The following is a 14,594-nucleotide window of genomic DNA, read 5'->3' as shown; positions in this document are numbered from 1 at the left end:
TCAGAGATGAGTTCGTTTATAAGGCGGAACTCTAAAATGCTTGTTAAGTATCTGCAAAAATGCAATCGACTAGGTAAATCTTGCCCATACGTAGCATTGAAGTTAGGAGTTTTAACTATAAAAAGTGTTATCTGTCTAATTAGTTTAAAATGGGCACAACTCAAATCAACCCATAAAAAGGGTTGGGTGAATGTTAGCTCATATCATTCTATAAGAGTTAATAAATAAAGGGGAGAAAAGCCAAATCATTTTTATTACAGGCTACAATTTTACTTTGCGCTGCAATTAGTCATTTTTGCAACTTGATTATACAGTTCCAGGTTAAAGAAAACCAAAGGAAAAGTACTTAACTAGTTTTCTAAGTTGGGACATATGAGTTATTGCTTGATATAATTTGCTAAACATATCTACGAAATTCATCCTTCATGAAATTAATCAAGGTTGAAATATATGAATTTCCTACAAGTCTGCAATATTCTTTCCACCACCGCATGAAGCTGCTCTGAGGCAAGAAAATCTCAGGAGACACCAAGAAGTTATTAATCATGTCCATTACATACTGCTCAAATTTGATCAGGTTTTCTCTAGCTGATTCTTGGTCTTGTGCGCTGCTTTGTCGATCCTTCAACACTTCACAAGAAATCACAGCTTCCTCAACATAAGCCCAAAAGCAAGAATCAACCGTAAGACTAGACGCTTGAGTTCTCTGGTATGCATGAAAATTTTCATCAGTTAACCATTCCTCCAATAATTTGTAGTGTTCAGATCTTCCATGACTAATATAATCTTTCTTTCCCCTACCATAATACTCTGCTATGTCGAGTGGTTCAACCATCCTTCGGTAGTTTGTTCCTGCATAAAGCCAACGCTTTCGGAGACTTCTCCCCTCTTTCCAAGGCATATTTTCTACTTCAGCTACCATTCTTTTCCAGAACAGTTTCAAAGTTCTGTGATGCTTGATAAGCTGTTCTGTGCTTTCAATCTCATCTCTGCTTCTGGAACGTCTGAGCTTATATTTGTCATAATACCCAGCCTCTTCCAAAGAGTTCTTCATGTACCATTCAAGGTAAGACATGGACTTTTTAAGTGTACTTAGTTTCTTGGAGGGATCAAAAACATTCTGCCTGTGTTTAGCCTGAACCTCTGTCCTTTTCGCAATATTTATTGCAAGATAGCTCATGTCAACGTTTTCCTGCTGCAGTTGCAGGAAGAGGCAAAAAATAAAGTTTTGAGACCAGAAAAAAAAAAAAAAAAATGAGGACTACAAAAAAAAAGAATAAACTATTCTGGAGTGTTATAGCCCATTTAATCAAGAAACGCAATTTTTTTGCCTTAAGTTAATTTCATGTCCACAACTTCCTAGCCCACTAACAAACATAGCCTTATTCTTTCATCAATGCTTCAACAGAATTCTTTCTTCACAACTTGTATATGCACCTGAATGACTCAAAACTGTTTTTATCTTTCCTCAATTCATACTGTACTTCAGTAGGATGTTAATACCCAGGCTCGTGATCCATCAAAGTGGAACAACACAATTTGAACAATTAGCAATTTAGTGTATTTACCTGTAACTTTCCAACTCCAGCTGCTTCTAGCAATAGGTAGGTTCCTGCTTGAAGTGGATTGCCTATTGAGTCAGGCAGTTCTAAGATTCCCCTGCAAATAGCTTTGCTCCTTAGATGTTCCAAGATATGTCCATAATCAATAACCTGAGAGCAGTTGTTTGGGTTTTGACTTTCAGCACATCTTGAGCTCATTATCATCAACAACTCCAGAATCGATTGTGGTTCCTCGAAGCAAGAGAAACCTGATTCTGAGCAGAAGAGATAGGTACCGAATGGCATGTAACAGGTCGGAGTAGTCAAGGTAGCAGCGGAGGCATTATGGTCTGAGATCAGAAAACCTGGAATTGGATCTTTGTCTGAGACCACGTGTAAGAAGTACGAACTCCAGGCGGAACGCTCTGATATGGCCTTTTGAAAGCCATTGTTACCAAGAAGTGAAGAGCCAAAAGTAATGCAGAGGAGACGCTGCACACCATATCTAGGAAGGCTATCAAGCAGCCACAAAGTGAATAGAGACGCAACAGATCCTCCCAGACAATGTCCGGTTACAATTAGAGGCTGGTGGCTGGTGAACTACATCGAAGCAAACAAAGCAAAAACACCAAAATTAGTTACACATATAAGAGAAAATCCAGCCGACAGTTTTACACTTCATTTGCAAATTCAAACTGGAGGGGAATCATTATTATCTTTCCTCCATAACTGGTGTTTGGTTACTACTATTATTGGTCCTTCCTACGAAAGAAGGGATAATTAAACTTTAGCTACTTGTCTATTGAAGATATTAGCGATCCCATTTGCAAGCTGAGGCGCATGTAGCCCCACGCTAATATGGGTATAAACTCAAAAAAGTGATCTGTCTATCTTCTATTGATAGCTGTATTATATGGTATGTCATTGTATGTGACAGTTGTTCTCAACGTGATCCATGGACCAAAACACGAGATAATTTTTTGTTTATTTCCTATGTAATTTACAGTTCTCTAATTATCAATCCTTTCTAATCTCATTAAATTGTCTCCTCATAACCTTATCATACAAAATCAAACTTAATAAAAATCATACCTTATAAATGATTCCTTAATAACTTTAATCTGTATATTCTCTACATCACAAATAAAATGATCAACTCAAGATTACATTTTTAATTGACTAACAAATTGTTCCATTTCGGAAACACAGAGAATATATATTCAAAATTTCAAGAATGCAAATAGGCTAATGCTCAATATACATGTAAGAAAAAGGGAAACTTAAACGATTTAAGGCAGTGTACCTGCTGTTTGAGAAGAGAGAGCTCATTCTCAAGAGAAGCGAAAAGGGTAAAAGCAGCTTTATGAAGGGAAACGGAACTGTTACTTTTAGTACAGAGAAAATCAAAGGACGTAATTGAATCAGAAGGAGCCAGCTCTCTAAAATCTTCTTCTTGCAAGTGATTTACAGCAGAATGGGGTGAGCATACAAAAGCAATAATAAAACCCTTTGCTGGTGGATATTCATAAACTTGGTATTTAACAGAGAAAGGAAGAGATGGGTTCTGATCCAGCAAAAGGGTGTCTTTTTGAAGCTTTGAAATTGCGTCCCATGAATGATTTAATAGGTCTGATCCTACCAATAGATTGCCCAATTCTAGCCCAGTGCTATACCTGGAATTGAAGATGAAGATCTATAAAAATCTGAAGACTATAATACTGACAAGTTTAATTACTAGTGGTGATTGCTTACAGGGACACCATTGGTGGAGAGCAGCTTCAGACAGAAACTGGGTTTCTAATTCCAGCTTTTGTCAACAACGCGTGGCAATAACTAATTCCTGAATTTACATGGCGATAAGCGATACATTCCAATATTCCATTCTATTCAAAAAAGTTAGGAATTACTTTAGTATTTGTTTCAAGCTATTGCTAATATAATATATATATCAAATTATAATATTAATCTCGTATATAATTATTCAAAACCATCACATAAAATGAGATGAAAAGAATATGATTTTCTTTTTATCATTTTAGGAGCAAAGTGTGAGAGGATGTTAGAAATATTAAATAGCGTGATAGAATCATTATAACTACAAAATTATGCATAATAAATACGAGGTTGATAGCTAGCTCACTTAGGGGGCGTTTGTACATAAGAATTGTAAAATTCTAAAATAGGGGGGAAAAAAATTTCAATTGAAAATGGTATTTGAAATTTAGAGTTATATTTGGACATGAATATAATTTTGGGTTGTTTTTGAAGTTTTGTGAGAGATTTGAGTGAAAATTTTGAAAAACAACTTTTTGGAGTTTTTCAAATTTTCGAAAATTTCCAAAATGCATATCAAATGAAAATTGAAAATTTTATGAACAAATGCTGATTTCGAAAAAAAGTTGAATTTTTTGGGAAAAAAAAAAAAATTTCTTATGTCCAAACGGGCTCTTAATAAAATCTCTGTCTTTTACATTGAGGCATGGAGGATAACTTCATCATGTGTAGCATTTCCTTTCCTTTTCCTTTAAAAAAGAAAGAAAAAAATATATGATAAATATACAATTATGCACATTTGGAATATTTTTTTTCCTAGTTTTTTATGATAGTGAATTTATTCTTATGTTATACGACAGTGGACTTGTTTCAACCATTCAAGAGTTGCTACCCAAGTGTGAACACAGAATGTAACATTTGGTTTAATTAGTGTCATGAATGGGAGAGGCGAGGAAATAGACCTCTACATTACATTAGTAGTACCTAGTAAGCTCTATCATTCTCGGATTTGAGCTCTGGGTAAGTCGTCTTTGTTAGGGAACGCTTTACCCCAATATGAAACTTCACGACGAGAATTCGAAATTAGTCGGGCCGTGATGCAAATATCAAATACCGAAAAACAAAAAAATTAAGCTCTATCATTGTCTCTTGTTCAAGAATGATTTCACCAATGTCAATAGAAAAAAGGCCAACATGTCCCTCGGATTTTTAACATTCTTTTTATTTATTTATTTTAATGTCCTTACTTTCTTAGTCAAGTTCACACATAATTATATATGAGTTATTTCACATTTAACGCAAAATGTTTCTCACCATTCTTTTTGTTAAAGAATTTTATATAGGATGCTAAAAGAAACATGAAAAAAAACAATACTAGTAGAATTGTTGTTCATGCGTAAACAAGTCGACTTCACACTCTCTCTTTGGTGTGTGGCTGATTAGTCAATACGACATTTTTGTTGAAAACTTCTGAACACTCTTTTACTTGCTAGTCTCGCGTGTTTACATAATCTTCTCTATAATAATAAAAGCAAAACCTTATTCAGGTTAAGATACTTGCATGCACTAGAAGTGTGCACACTTGGAAGAAAGGAAGATTAGGTCAAGCTTTACCTTTTGACTAGTAGAATAGAGAATGGTAGATGAGAGCAGTATATATTTAGTAACTTAATACCTATATATATTGTTCCAACTCAAGATTGAAAGTAAACTAAAGCTGTTCCAACATTGTGATTGTTAGTATAAGGGATTTGGTTAGGTTTGGTTAATCTAGCCTAAGTGAAATTATGAGACCAGGAGGATCGGGGACAGGGCCAGGACCAGGACCCGGACCGGGGCCTGGATGGGGTCCTCCTCTAGGTCTCGGAGGACCCCCAATGCCAGGACCTTGCGGCTTCTTTGGTGGTTTATGTGATTTTATAGGTTCTTGGTAAGTCATTTTGGAACCAATAGTTTTCTTCTATATTTCAAAATTTTAGATGTTTTTCCGAATATTTTTTGAATCTTTGAGGAGAAAAAATAAATAAAATCTTTGGACTAGAAAACAGTTTGGTTTTGCTTTGTTTTTATTTGGGTGTTTTTCTATAAGCTTGTGTTTCTTGAATGTTTAAATATTACTCACCATCAAATTATTGATGGTTAAGCTTATTGTTATTGAACTTAACTTAATGTTTTGCATGTTTAAAATTGTACAGCCTGAGCTTCTTCTGCTGTTGCTGGTTACTGCAAGATTGTTTTAGGGGCCCAATGGGCTTTTACGGGCCTCCAGGATCATTTGGGCCGCCTCTGCCATGATCCACTGGGTTGATCCAATAAGGAATTATAGAAATCCATGGCACATTATGGGATGAAGGATGCATTTGTTGATATTCATAAAACTACAAATATGATTGTTTGCAAAATATACCTATCCTATATCTTTTGTAATTGGATTGAGAGCTTGTTTCAATTTATAATATCATGATTGTTAATTAGAAAAATGTCCCTATCATATCTCTTGCAATTGACTCTAGAGTATATTTCCAACCATACAGAGTGATATAACTAAGAACAAAGATTTCGAAACTTCGATTTACGTTTTATTTTCCCAACATATAGACTACGAAATTACTCACACATTTAACCTTTTAATGAATAATACTTTCTTTATTTCACTTTATGCGGCATGTTCGCGTATAAAATTTAAATTACAAAAAACTTTGATGTGTATTTAGACAATATTTTAATTTTTTGAAATAAAATTAATATATTTAAAAATAATATATTTCAATAATTAATAATTTAAAATATAGTACTTGAAAAATGATAGTCAAAAAAAAAAACATTCTAGCCTTCCAATTAGTAATAGTGTTCCATGAAATTAGTGGTGCATCTATGTGGAGGAGCATGAGGCATATGAACTATGTGCGTAGGTTTAAAGAGTCCTGCGAGACAATGATTGTTGAATTCACTTTTACAAGTAAAATTGAGGGTTCAAATTCCGTGTCTATCTTGTTATTTTTTCTTTTATATATATATATATATATATATAAAATTGAGCTCACGGTTTCAAACTCAAGTTTGTGGGCATGTCTAGTTCCTCTTGTATTTTATTATTATTATTTTATTTTGTTTGTTCATTTAAAATTCTCATATCAACACATTGAAATTCCTATCCTATTCTCGTTTGGTCATTGTAAATTTTTATATACCTATTAAATTTAAATAAAAAATTCAACTCTTTATAATAATATATTTATTTTTTTAAAATTCTGGATCGGCTTGTGCATAAAATGAAACGAATGAGTACTTTTAGCCTTTTTTTCCTTTTTATGAATTATGAATTACTCCCATCGAAAATCTGCAAAGAATTCCTGGTGTTATTATGGCTAGTTGTTGGCTTAACCACGTGTGACGTATGTGTTTATGCTCATCAAATTACATGCAACAAATGACTAGTTAGCCCCTGAATCCTTCTTCCTAGTCCCCACCCCCGACCCACGCAGACCACACGGAACCCCCTATACCCCACTCCACAGTCCACCACACTCCCCCCCCCCCCCCCTCGCTGAGTGAATTTTTTTGGATATGTCAGTTTGAATGGATTTCTTTGGCCTTTTCTTATAATGAACACACTTTCTTCATTACTTATTAGTTATCCTCTCTCTTTCTCCATTAATTAGTCTCTCCTTCCAAGCCCCTCCCAATCTCTTAGATTAACCCCCCTCTATCACCTATTTTCTCATAAGATCCTATGCAACTTTATGGGCATATATAATTGCTTGAATTACTTAGTCTTGGCCTCTTGGGTTTGAAACTTATACTAATTTTCAATTTAAGTTTTTTGAAGATTTGGAGCTAGAGGAAGATAGCTATAATAAAGATAGTTAAATATGAAGTAAGAAAAGAAGAAAGAGATTGCTCTTCACTACTTCGTATCATTTCCATTTCCAAATTTCAAAATCATACATAAACCATTATCATATCATATACCCCAAATACCATACCTCTTGTCAAATATACTGCAAAACAAGCTAAACAAAAAATACCCTTTTCAATTCTTTTTGCCTAAATTAAACTTGATTTCTTTTTGCTGTTATTTTGCATGGATAACATCTTGGTAGGTGATCAAGGCGGGAGTAGCATGTTGAGGGACTATAGGAAAGGGAATTGGACAGTACAAGAAACTATGGTACTTATAGAAGCGAAAAAAATGGACGATGAAAGGAGAAACAGAAGGCAAGGGGATATTAATGAAAGGGGAAAACCAACAGAGCTAAGATGGAAATGGGTAGAGGACTATTGTTGGAGAAATTCTTGTTTGAGGAGCCAAAATCAGTGTAATGACAAATGGGATAATCTCATGAGAGATTTCAAGAAAGTTAGGGAATATGAAAGAAGAGAGGCTAAGAAAGCAGCTGAAGTTGGAGAAGAAATAACATCTTATTGGAAGATTGAGAAGAATGAAAGAAAAGAAAAAAGCCTGCCTACTAATATGTTGCCTGAGATTTATGAGGCATTAGTTGAAATTGTGGACAGAAAAGGCCAAAAAATGTTGCCTGCTTCTTTGCTTCCTACATTGCAACAACAATCTACTCAACCTCAAATTACAGCTTTGCCACTTCCTCCACCACCATTACCACCACCAACAACAGCAGTAGTAGCACAAACAGCAGCTCCTCAACTATCTGATGTTGCTTACACTGGTCAATATCCTTTTCCCACAGTAGGTACTCTTATCTCCAACTTTTTTTATTCATTAGTACAAAACATTGTAAATGCTCGCTATTTAACTAGCTAGTACTACTACTTAAAGTCCACTCTCATTTGCTTTACTGTTTCTGAACCCCATGACTTGGATGTAAAATTCACTTTGGCAAAGTAGTAACCTGTATTATTTGACTTTGGTTGAGAGAAAGTTCTTTTGCTCCCCCGTTTGGATTAGCTGAAAAAAAGTACTTAGCTTTTAAAGCATGGCTTTTAAGTAGTGGAGCCAATTTTAAGAATAAGCATTACTTGTTTATAAAAAAAGTCTTATAAATACATTTTCTGTTAAAATGACTTAAATGGGCATTCGAACAATTAACCCAAAACAAAAAATTTAATTTTATATTGATTTAAATACAGTTAATTTATGTGTCTACTCAATTTAATAAATAAAAATTATTTATCAAAATAACATATAGTAATAATTAACAATTTGATTGAATTTTGTAAGTAAAAAGTAAGATGGCATTACGCCGATTTCTTACTAAAAAGCATCTCTCCTTGATAATAACCAAGATGGAAACAAAAATGAATCGGCGGAGTGCCTTCGTAGAAATAATAATCGACGACTCGATGCAAAGAAATTAAATAATAATTTACGTGATAGAAATTTGACAACATGTTCTAGGTTTAACGGAGACACATTATGAACGTCTTCATAAGGCACAAGATATCATAAGCAATATCATAAGAAATCGTAGTGATGAAATATAAAGAAGAAAGATAGAGATGACATATATGGATTAAAGGCGGAGGAAAGAAGAAAGCAGTATTATATAAAGTATAAGGGACAAAAGAGTAAATTATTTGGTCAAACAAAAAAAGTTGTTAGGATAATAAGTTGGATGCCCACCTTATTACGTTTGACTTATTTTGGCTTAAAAGTCAAATGCTTTTAAGCACTTTTGGTGTTTGCAAAATACCAAATCAAACTAAAAAGTGCTTTTAAGCATTTGACCAGCTTTTAAGCCAATCCAAACATCCTCTATGTTGCATTTTGAATCTTGATTTTAATTTGCTTGAGGTTTTCCCATAATTGTTTGGACATTATTGTATCCTTCTTCCTATACTTTAACAACATATTTTCATGCTATTGAGCAATATTTCTTAGCACTTTCCAAAGACAAGTTATTTGTTTGCTTTCTTGAAATATAGAGTAGCTTATTATTCAATCGAGTTTTCAAGATTAATTTCATCCACTTCAACTGTTCTTGCACTGCCTATAAAACCATTGTTGAATGCCTCTTTAAATTTTTTATCTTTTTTTTCTTCTCTCTCTCCCTGTATGTTTCCCTTTTGGTAAGAGAGGGGGATAGGGACGTTTTAATGCTTGCTGTAAATGAATCTTATATTAGCATTTATTTCAATCTAACACATCAATCGAGTAAGACATTGACAGTTTTGACTATTTCAATCACTCAAGATTCTTATAGTGACATTTCATTTATCCAATATATACTATAGTATATTATATTAATGGAGTTTCGTTTATGATATGTTTATATGTTGGAGACGTGTGATTGCTCAGATCCTGATACAAGTGATCTGCATTCAGATTCACCAGCAAAGAAAAGAAGAATGAGTGGTGAAGGAACCAGCAGTGGCACAGCAAAAGGTAACATTAACAACTCATCACAAGAAGTTGGCTCTGCTATCTCAAAGAGTGCTGTCATTATAGCAGAAGCCATTCAGTCTTGTGAAGAGAGAGAAGAGAAAAGGCACAGAGAACTCTTAAGCTTACATGAGAGAAGGCTGAAAATTGAGGAGTCAAAAGCTGAGATCAATAGAGAAGGCATCAATGGACTTGTGGATTCTATCAATAAACTTGCTAATTCCATCCTTGCTTTGGCTGGTAACAAGAACCAATCAGCTCCCTAAATTATGTAGCTATATTCTCATTCTTCTTACTCATTTGGTAAAAAGGTACTTTAGAAAAATATTAAAAGGTATAATTGGAAAGACTATAATTATTAAATTCCAATTGATTGTACAATGCTGATGAATATTTGATTATTGTTATCATGTATCTTTGCTAATCTTCTTTCTGGGTCTATCGGAAATAATCTTTTTTTTTCAAGGTAATTGTTAGGTCTGCGTACGCACTACTCTTTTCATACCTCACTTGCTGTTGTTATTATTGTATCTTTGCTAATCTTGTGGATAGTATTTCACCTGAATTATGCTTGTCGTTTCATACTATATATCCTCTCATATAATTCCAGGTTGAAGGGCCGATTGTAACATTATTAATTTATTGAATGGAATTTAAGCCATTTCTTTTGTACACTTCCCTTTGGTTAAATTGAACTCCTCACAATCTCTAATTTTGCATGATAGTTACTTTTTTTTTGTTAAAAAAATAATTTAAATTTGGTTCACTATTAAAGAGTGTGGGAGATAGCATATATCCAGTAGGATATTCAAAATGTATACAAACAAATTGATAGGTGAAGCCACCATGTTAGGGGTACATGAATTTATAATTTTTTTGTCAAATTAGGTATTATGTAGTATGTATTTTTTAGAATTGATCTAACATTATGAGTTAGCACCAGAGATGAATAAATATACTAATTAAGATGAACTGTGTCCCAAGAGCTACTGTGCTTACTCGTTTTTGTACACAAGTTAGTGTTATTTTCTACACATTTCAGAAATGTGAGAGAAAAATAGAGCACTGGGAAAGACTGACTAAAAAGTTCTGAGCAAACATGTGTAGGGCATGGCAAAAGGACTGGTCAAAGGTACCTTCCAGTCAATGATCTCTGTGATGGTCTTGACTAGCATTGCAAAATGGCCATTTATGTGCTATTATTGGTGTCAGTCTTTGTGAAAGGCTGTAGGTGATGGAAAGGTTGGGCTTTCCCTTTCCCATCACAGGACTGAAAGGGTTATTATTGGCTATATATGTAAGCCTTTTTGAACTTTTCTGACATAAATCCTACACTTTATTTTTATCTTTTTCTTCTTTCCTTTAGCGAGACATGGAAAAGAGCTGCAATGTGTTATTATTCCAGCATTTTTTTCTTCATTTGTTAGGGACTGAGATATCACTTTGTCTAACCATTTCTCTAAATATAAATAATTACTTATATAAGTTACAGTATTCTAACAATTGTAAAATAATAAATATAAGTTAACATGATAGAGAAAAAAGTATGATATCATAGTTATAACTTATAAGGGTAAGTTACTATGTGGATATCATAGTATATTATCCATATGTCTGTCTGTAGTGTGTATTAGAGTGATCTGAGACTTATATGATGGAACTAAAACACGTAGTAGAACAGTAAGAGGAGACTCTGAATACTTCTCGATTGAGATGGGATTGCATCAGGGATCAACACCTAGCCCGTTTTTGTTTTCCTTGGCAATGGACCCATTGACGCGACACATTCAAGGGGGATGCCTTGGTGCATGTTATTTGCAGATGACGTAGTCCTGATTGATGAGACGCGAGGTGGTGTTAACAAGAGATTGAAGGTCTAGAGACATACTCTTGAGTTTAAGGATTTCAAGTTGAGCAGGATAAAGACAGAATACTTGGAGTGCAAGTTCATCGGTGTTACCCAGGAAGCGGACGGAGATGTGAGGCTTGATGCGCAAGTCATTTCCAGGAGAGAGAGTTTCGAGTACCATGGGTCTATAATTCAGAATGAAGGGGAGATTGATGTGGATGTCATACATCGTATTGGAGTAGATGAAATGGAGGCTTGCTTCCGGTGTCTTGTGCGATAAGAATGTATCGTTGAGACTTAAAGGTAAGTTCTACAAGGTAGTGGTTAGACCGACTATGTTGTATGGGGCAGAGTGTTGGGCAATCAAGAACTCTCATGTCTAGCAGATGAAAGTAGCTGAAATGAGGATGTTGAGATGGATGTGTAGGCATATTAAGTTAGATAGAATTAGGAATGAAGTTATTCGGGATAAGGTGAGAGTGGCCCCTATGGAGGAAAAGATGCGAGAGGCGAGGCTGAGATGGTCGGGGCATATTAAAAGGAGAAGCACAGATGCTCCAGTCAGGAGATGTAAGAGGTAAGCCTTGGGGGGAGGGGGGATAAAAGGAAGGGTAGAGTTAGGCCAAAGAAGTCTTGGGGAGAGGTGATCAGGCGGGACATGGCGCAACTTGAGCTGACCGAGGACATGACCCTTGATATGAGGTGTGAAGGTAGAAAATTAGGGTAGAAGGTTAGTGGGTAGCCGAGCGCTTCTCTTTGTCTTCATTAGTTCAGTAGTATTATTGTTAGTATGATACCCCTTTTTCCTTAGTTTGCTATTATTACATATCTTGTAGTAATGTTACTACTTGCCACCGGTACTCTCTTAGTTTGTTATTATTGCATACCTTGTATTGTTGTTACTTGATATCAGTACTTCTTTCATAGTCTCTAGTGCTATCTTGGTTTTAGCTTTCTAAATGTATTATCTTGCTATTACTTGCTATCGGTGCTTCTTCCATCTTTTATTTAGCCGAGAGTCTATCAGAAACAATCTCTCTGCCCTTTCAGGGTAAGGGCAATGCTGCGTACATCCTACCCTCCCCACACTCCACTTATGGAATTAGACTGGGTTGTTGTCAGTCAGTCTGTTTTCCTTTACTTTTTTCTATCACTGCCTTTCAATATTTTAAAGTAATTCTTGGTGCAAGGGTAAGATTATCATCGAGTGATTAGGACGTTCAAGCTATGAAAACAGATTTTGCCAAATACAAAGTAAGGTTACATGTAATGAGTCCAATTCGGCTCTTTCACCAAATTCAATCGTAGTGAGAGCTTGGGGCATCAAGCTGTTTCTTTTTTGTATTTAAATTATCTATTTACAACTTCATTTTAGTTATCTACCTAGAATCTAAATCATAATAATGTGAATCATAATTAAAAGCTTCTAGTTCTGGTTTCTGTTCTTTTATGTTCGCTTGATTAGAACAAACTCTCTCTTTTGCGGCTTGGGGAAAGGTAAGATGGGGAAGTACTTTGAATAAAAAATTAAAAAAACAAGCCTTTGTCATTCAAAACGAAAATGCTACTTATTGAATATCGAACTGTTAGAGTTATGGGTGAATTACAGTTTCTTACAAGTCAAAGCAAGTGGTTGATATAATATTAGAGGGTATATTACATGTAAATGGTTTTCCAAATGTGAAAACTAATTGTGACTTAATTAATTTACTAGTAAAAGTATAAGCAATTTCGTATGTATGTGATATAAGAAAAAGGTGAAATTGTACTTCCGTTATCACTTGTGCTCATGTGCTGAAATATTTTTTCCTTTTTAATAAACGGAAAATATTTTAATTTGTCCATCTACTATCTAAAAATTTTCAATTTTATCATATGTTATTCTATGGGTATATTCATATTATTGCCATTGACAAAACCTTTTCATATTTGTACTTACCATTAATTGAGTTCCATCATAAAATGGATGGACTATACGAGTATGTTTGGTACGAAGTAAAATATTTTCTTGGAATATATTCTTCAGAAAAATTAATAGTTTTGTCACTTATTTTTTCTTGTTTGAATGGTGAGTTAAAACAAATTTACGATTTTTTTTTTGTATTGTTTGATTAGAGAGTAGGAAATATGTTTTAGGAAAATAATTTTTATGCTTCACCCCCTTTTCCCCCAAATCCCTATGTTTCTTGTGCCCCCACCCCCTTCCCACCCCAGATATCCAACGTTTTCAGGACTTTACTTTCTTTAAGAATTTAATTATTATTTTAAAAATTCACACAAACTCAAAAGAACTAATATGCTGCTTTATTTTTCTACGCAAAAATAACGTTGAAATTTGTGCTCCATAACTAAAAAGAAAATACTCTTTTTTGGTTGAAAAAGAAAATACTTTTTCTACAATCATTTTGTTAAAATGAAAAAAATACTTGTTTACATCATTAAAAGAAAATACTTATTTTGTTGAAATGAAAGAGAATAATTTTTACTATATCATTTCGTTGCAATAAAATTATTTTTTCTACATCATAAAAAGAATTTTTTTTTATTGAATGAAAGAAAATATTTTTTTTATATCACGAAAAAACTACACATTTTGTTGAAATGAAAAGGAAAATACTTATTCTATAACATGAAAAGAAAGTATTCTTAATAATTTTTTTATATTTAGGGTGGGGTTCGGGGGTAGGGTAGGAGGGCCTATGCTAGTCACTCGCACAGGGCTGAGTGTGTGTGTGTGTGTGTGGGGGATGGGGAATATGTTAGGGAAGGTTTGTGAGCACATAGTTTTTACCCTATATGAAATTACTCCTAAAAAATATTCAAAATAGTTTTAAATCACTTTTGTAGAATTTTAGGAATTTTGTTTGTTTATTTGATTGCATCGAGTAAGTCATTTTGCATCATTAAAAGCGTCTTTAAAATCACAAAAAATCATCACAAATATTTTATCTTTCATTCCATGGCATTCTAGGATTTTAATTGCATTTTTAAGATTTCATCATCCCTTAAATGCATAGTTAAAATCTAAAAATCACAAAAGATGCATTAGTTGCTTTTGCCTTTGTTTTGCATT

At 34.0% G+C, this 14,594-nt stretch overlaps 2 protein-coding genes across 4 annotated transcripts; one reads left to right on the top strand and one right to left on the bottom strand.

The window, feature by feature from the left end:
* Positions 1-225: 225 nt before the first annotated feature.
* LOC104098939 (senescence-associated carboxylesterase 101-like) lies at positions 226-3,437 on the bottom strand. Of its 2 annotated transcripts, none has more exons than XM_009605799.4 (4): positions 3,294-3,437; positions 2,845-3,214; positions 1,569-2,141; positions 226-1,195 (listed from the first exon to the last, which is right to left on the bottom strand). In XM_009605799.4, the coding sequence occupies exons 1-4, from the start codon at positions 3,302-3,304 to the stop codon at positions 398-400; spliced, it is 1,752 nt and encodes a 583-aa protein (XP_009604094.1). In that variant the 5' UTR covers positions 3,305-3,437; the 3' UTR covers positions 226-397. The 2 variants fall into 2 exon arrangements, with proteins under 2 accessions (XP_009604094.1, XP_009604100.1); XM_009605805.4 differs by having other exon boundaries at positions 226-1,192.
* A 1,554-nt stretch (positions 3,438-4,991) lies between these two features.
* LOC104098959 (trihelix transcription factor ASR3-like) lies at positions 4,992-10,341 on the top strand. Of its 2 annotated transcripts, none has more exons than XM_009605818.4 (3): positions 4,992-5,244; positions 5,510-8,019; positions 9,573-10,341. In XM_009605818.4, exons 2-3 carry the CDS (start codon positions 7,399-7,401, stop codon positions 9,936-9,938), a joined length of 987 nt encoding a protein of 328 aa, XP_009604113.1. In that variant the 5' UTR covers positions 4,992-5,244; positions 5,510-7,398; the 3' UTR covers positions 9,939-10,341. The 2 variants fall into 2 exon arrangements, with proteins under 2 accessions (XP_009604113.1, XP_009604126.1); XM_009605831.4 differs by having other exon boundaries at positions 5,510-8,023; positions 9,616-10,341.
* The last annotated feature ends 4,253 nt before the right edge of the window (positions 10,342-14,594 follow it).

This window comes from Nicotiana tomentosiformis, chromosome 2 (assembly GCF_000390325.3).
Source record: "Nicotiana tomentosiformis chromosome 2, ASM39032v3, whole genome shotgun sequence".
Classification (NCBI taxonomy): domain Eukaryota; kingdom Viridiplantae; phylum Streptophyta; class Magnoliopsida; order Solanales; family Solanaceae; genus Nicotiana; species Nicotiana tomentosiformis.
The sequence above is the reverse complement of the archived record's forward strand: the minus strand, read 5'-3'. Positions and strand labels throughout refer to the sequence as shown.

Bases quoted from the DNA above. Each gene is read 5' to 3' on its own strand.
- LOC104098939 (XM_009605799.4), bottom strand. The intron at 2,142-2,844 runs GTACACTGCCTT...GCTTCGATGTAG, and splicing joins TCTCTCTTCTCAAACAGCAG to TTCACCAGCCACCAGCCTCT. The intron at 1,196-1,568 runs GTAAATACACTA...CTGCAACTGCAG, and splicing joins CTGGAGTTGGAAAGTTACAG to CAGGAAAACGTTGACATGAG.
- LOC104098959 (XM_009605818.4), top strand. From the start codon at position 7,399: ATGGATAACATCTTGGTAGGTGATCAAGGCGGGAGTAGCATGTTGAGG. The intron at 8,020-9,572 runs GTAGGTACTCTT...TATATGTTGGAG, and splicing joins GTCAATATCCTTTTCCCACA to ACGTGTGATTGCTCAGATCC.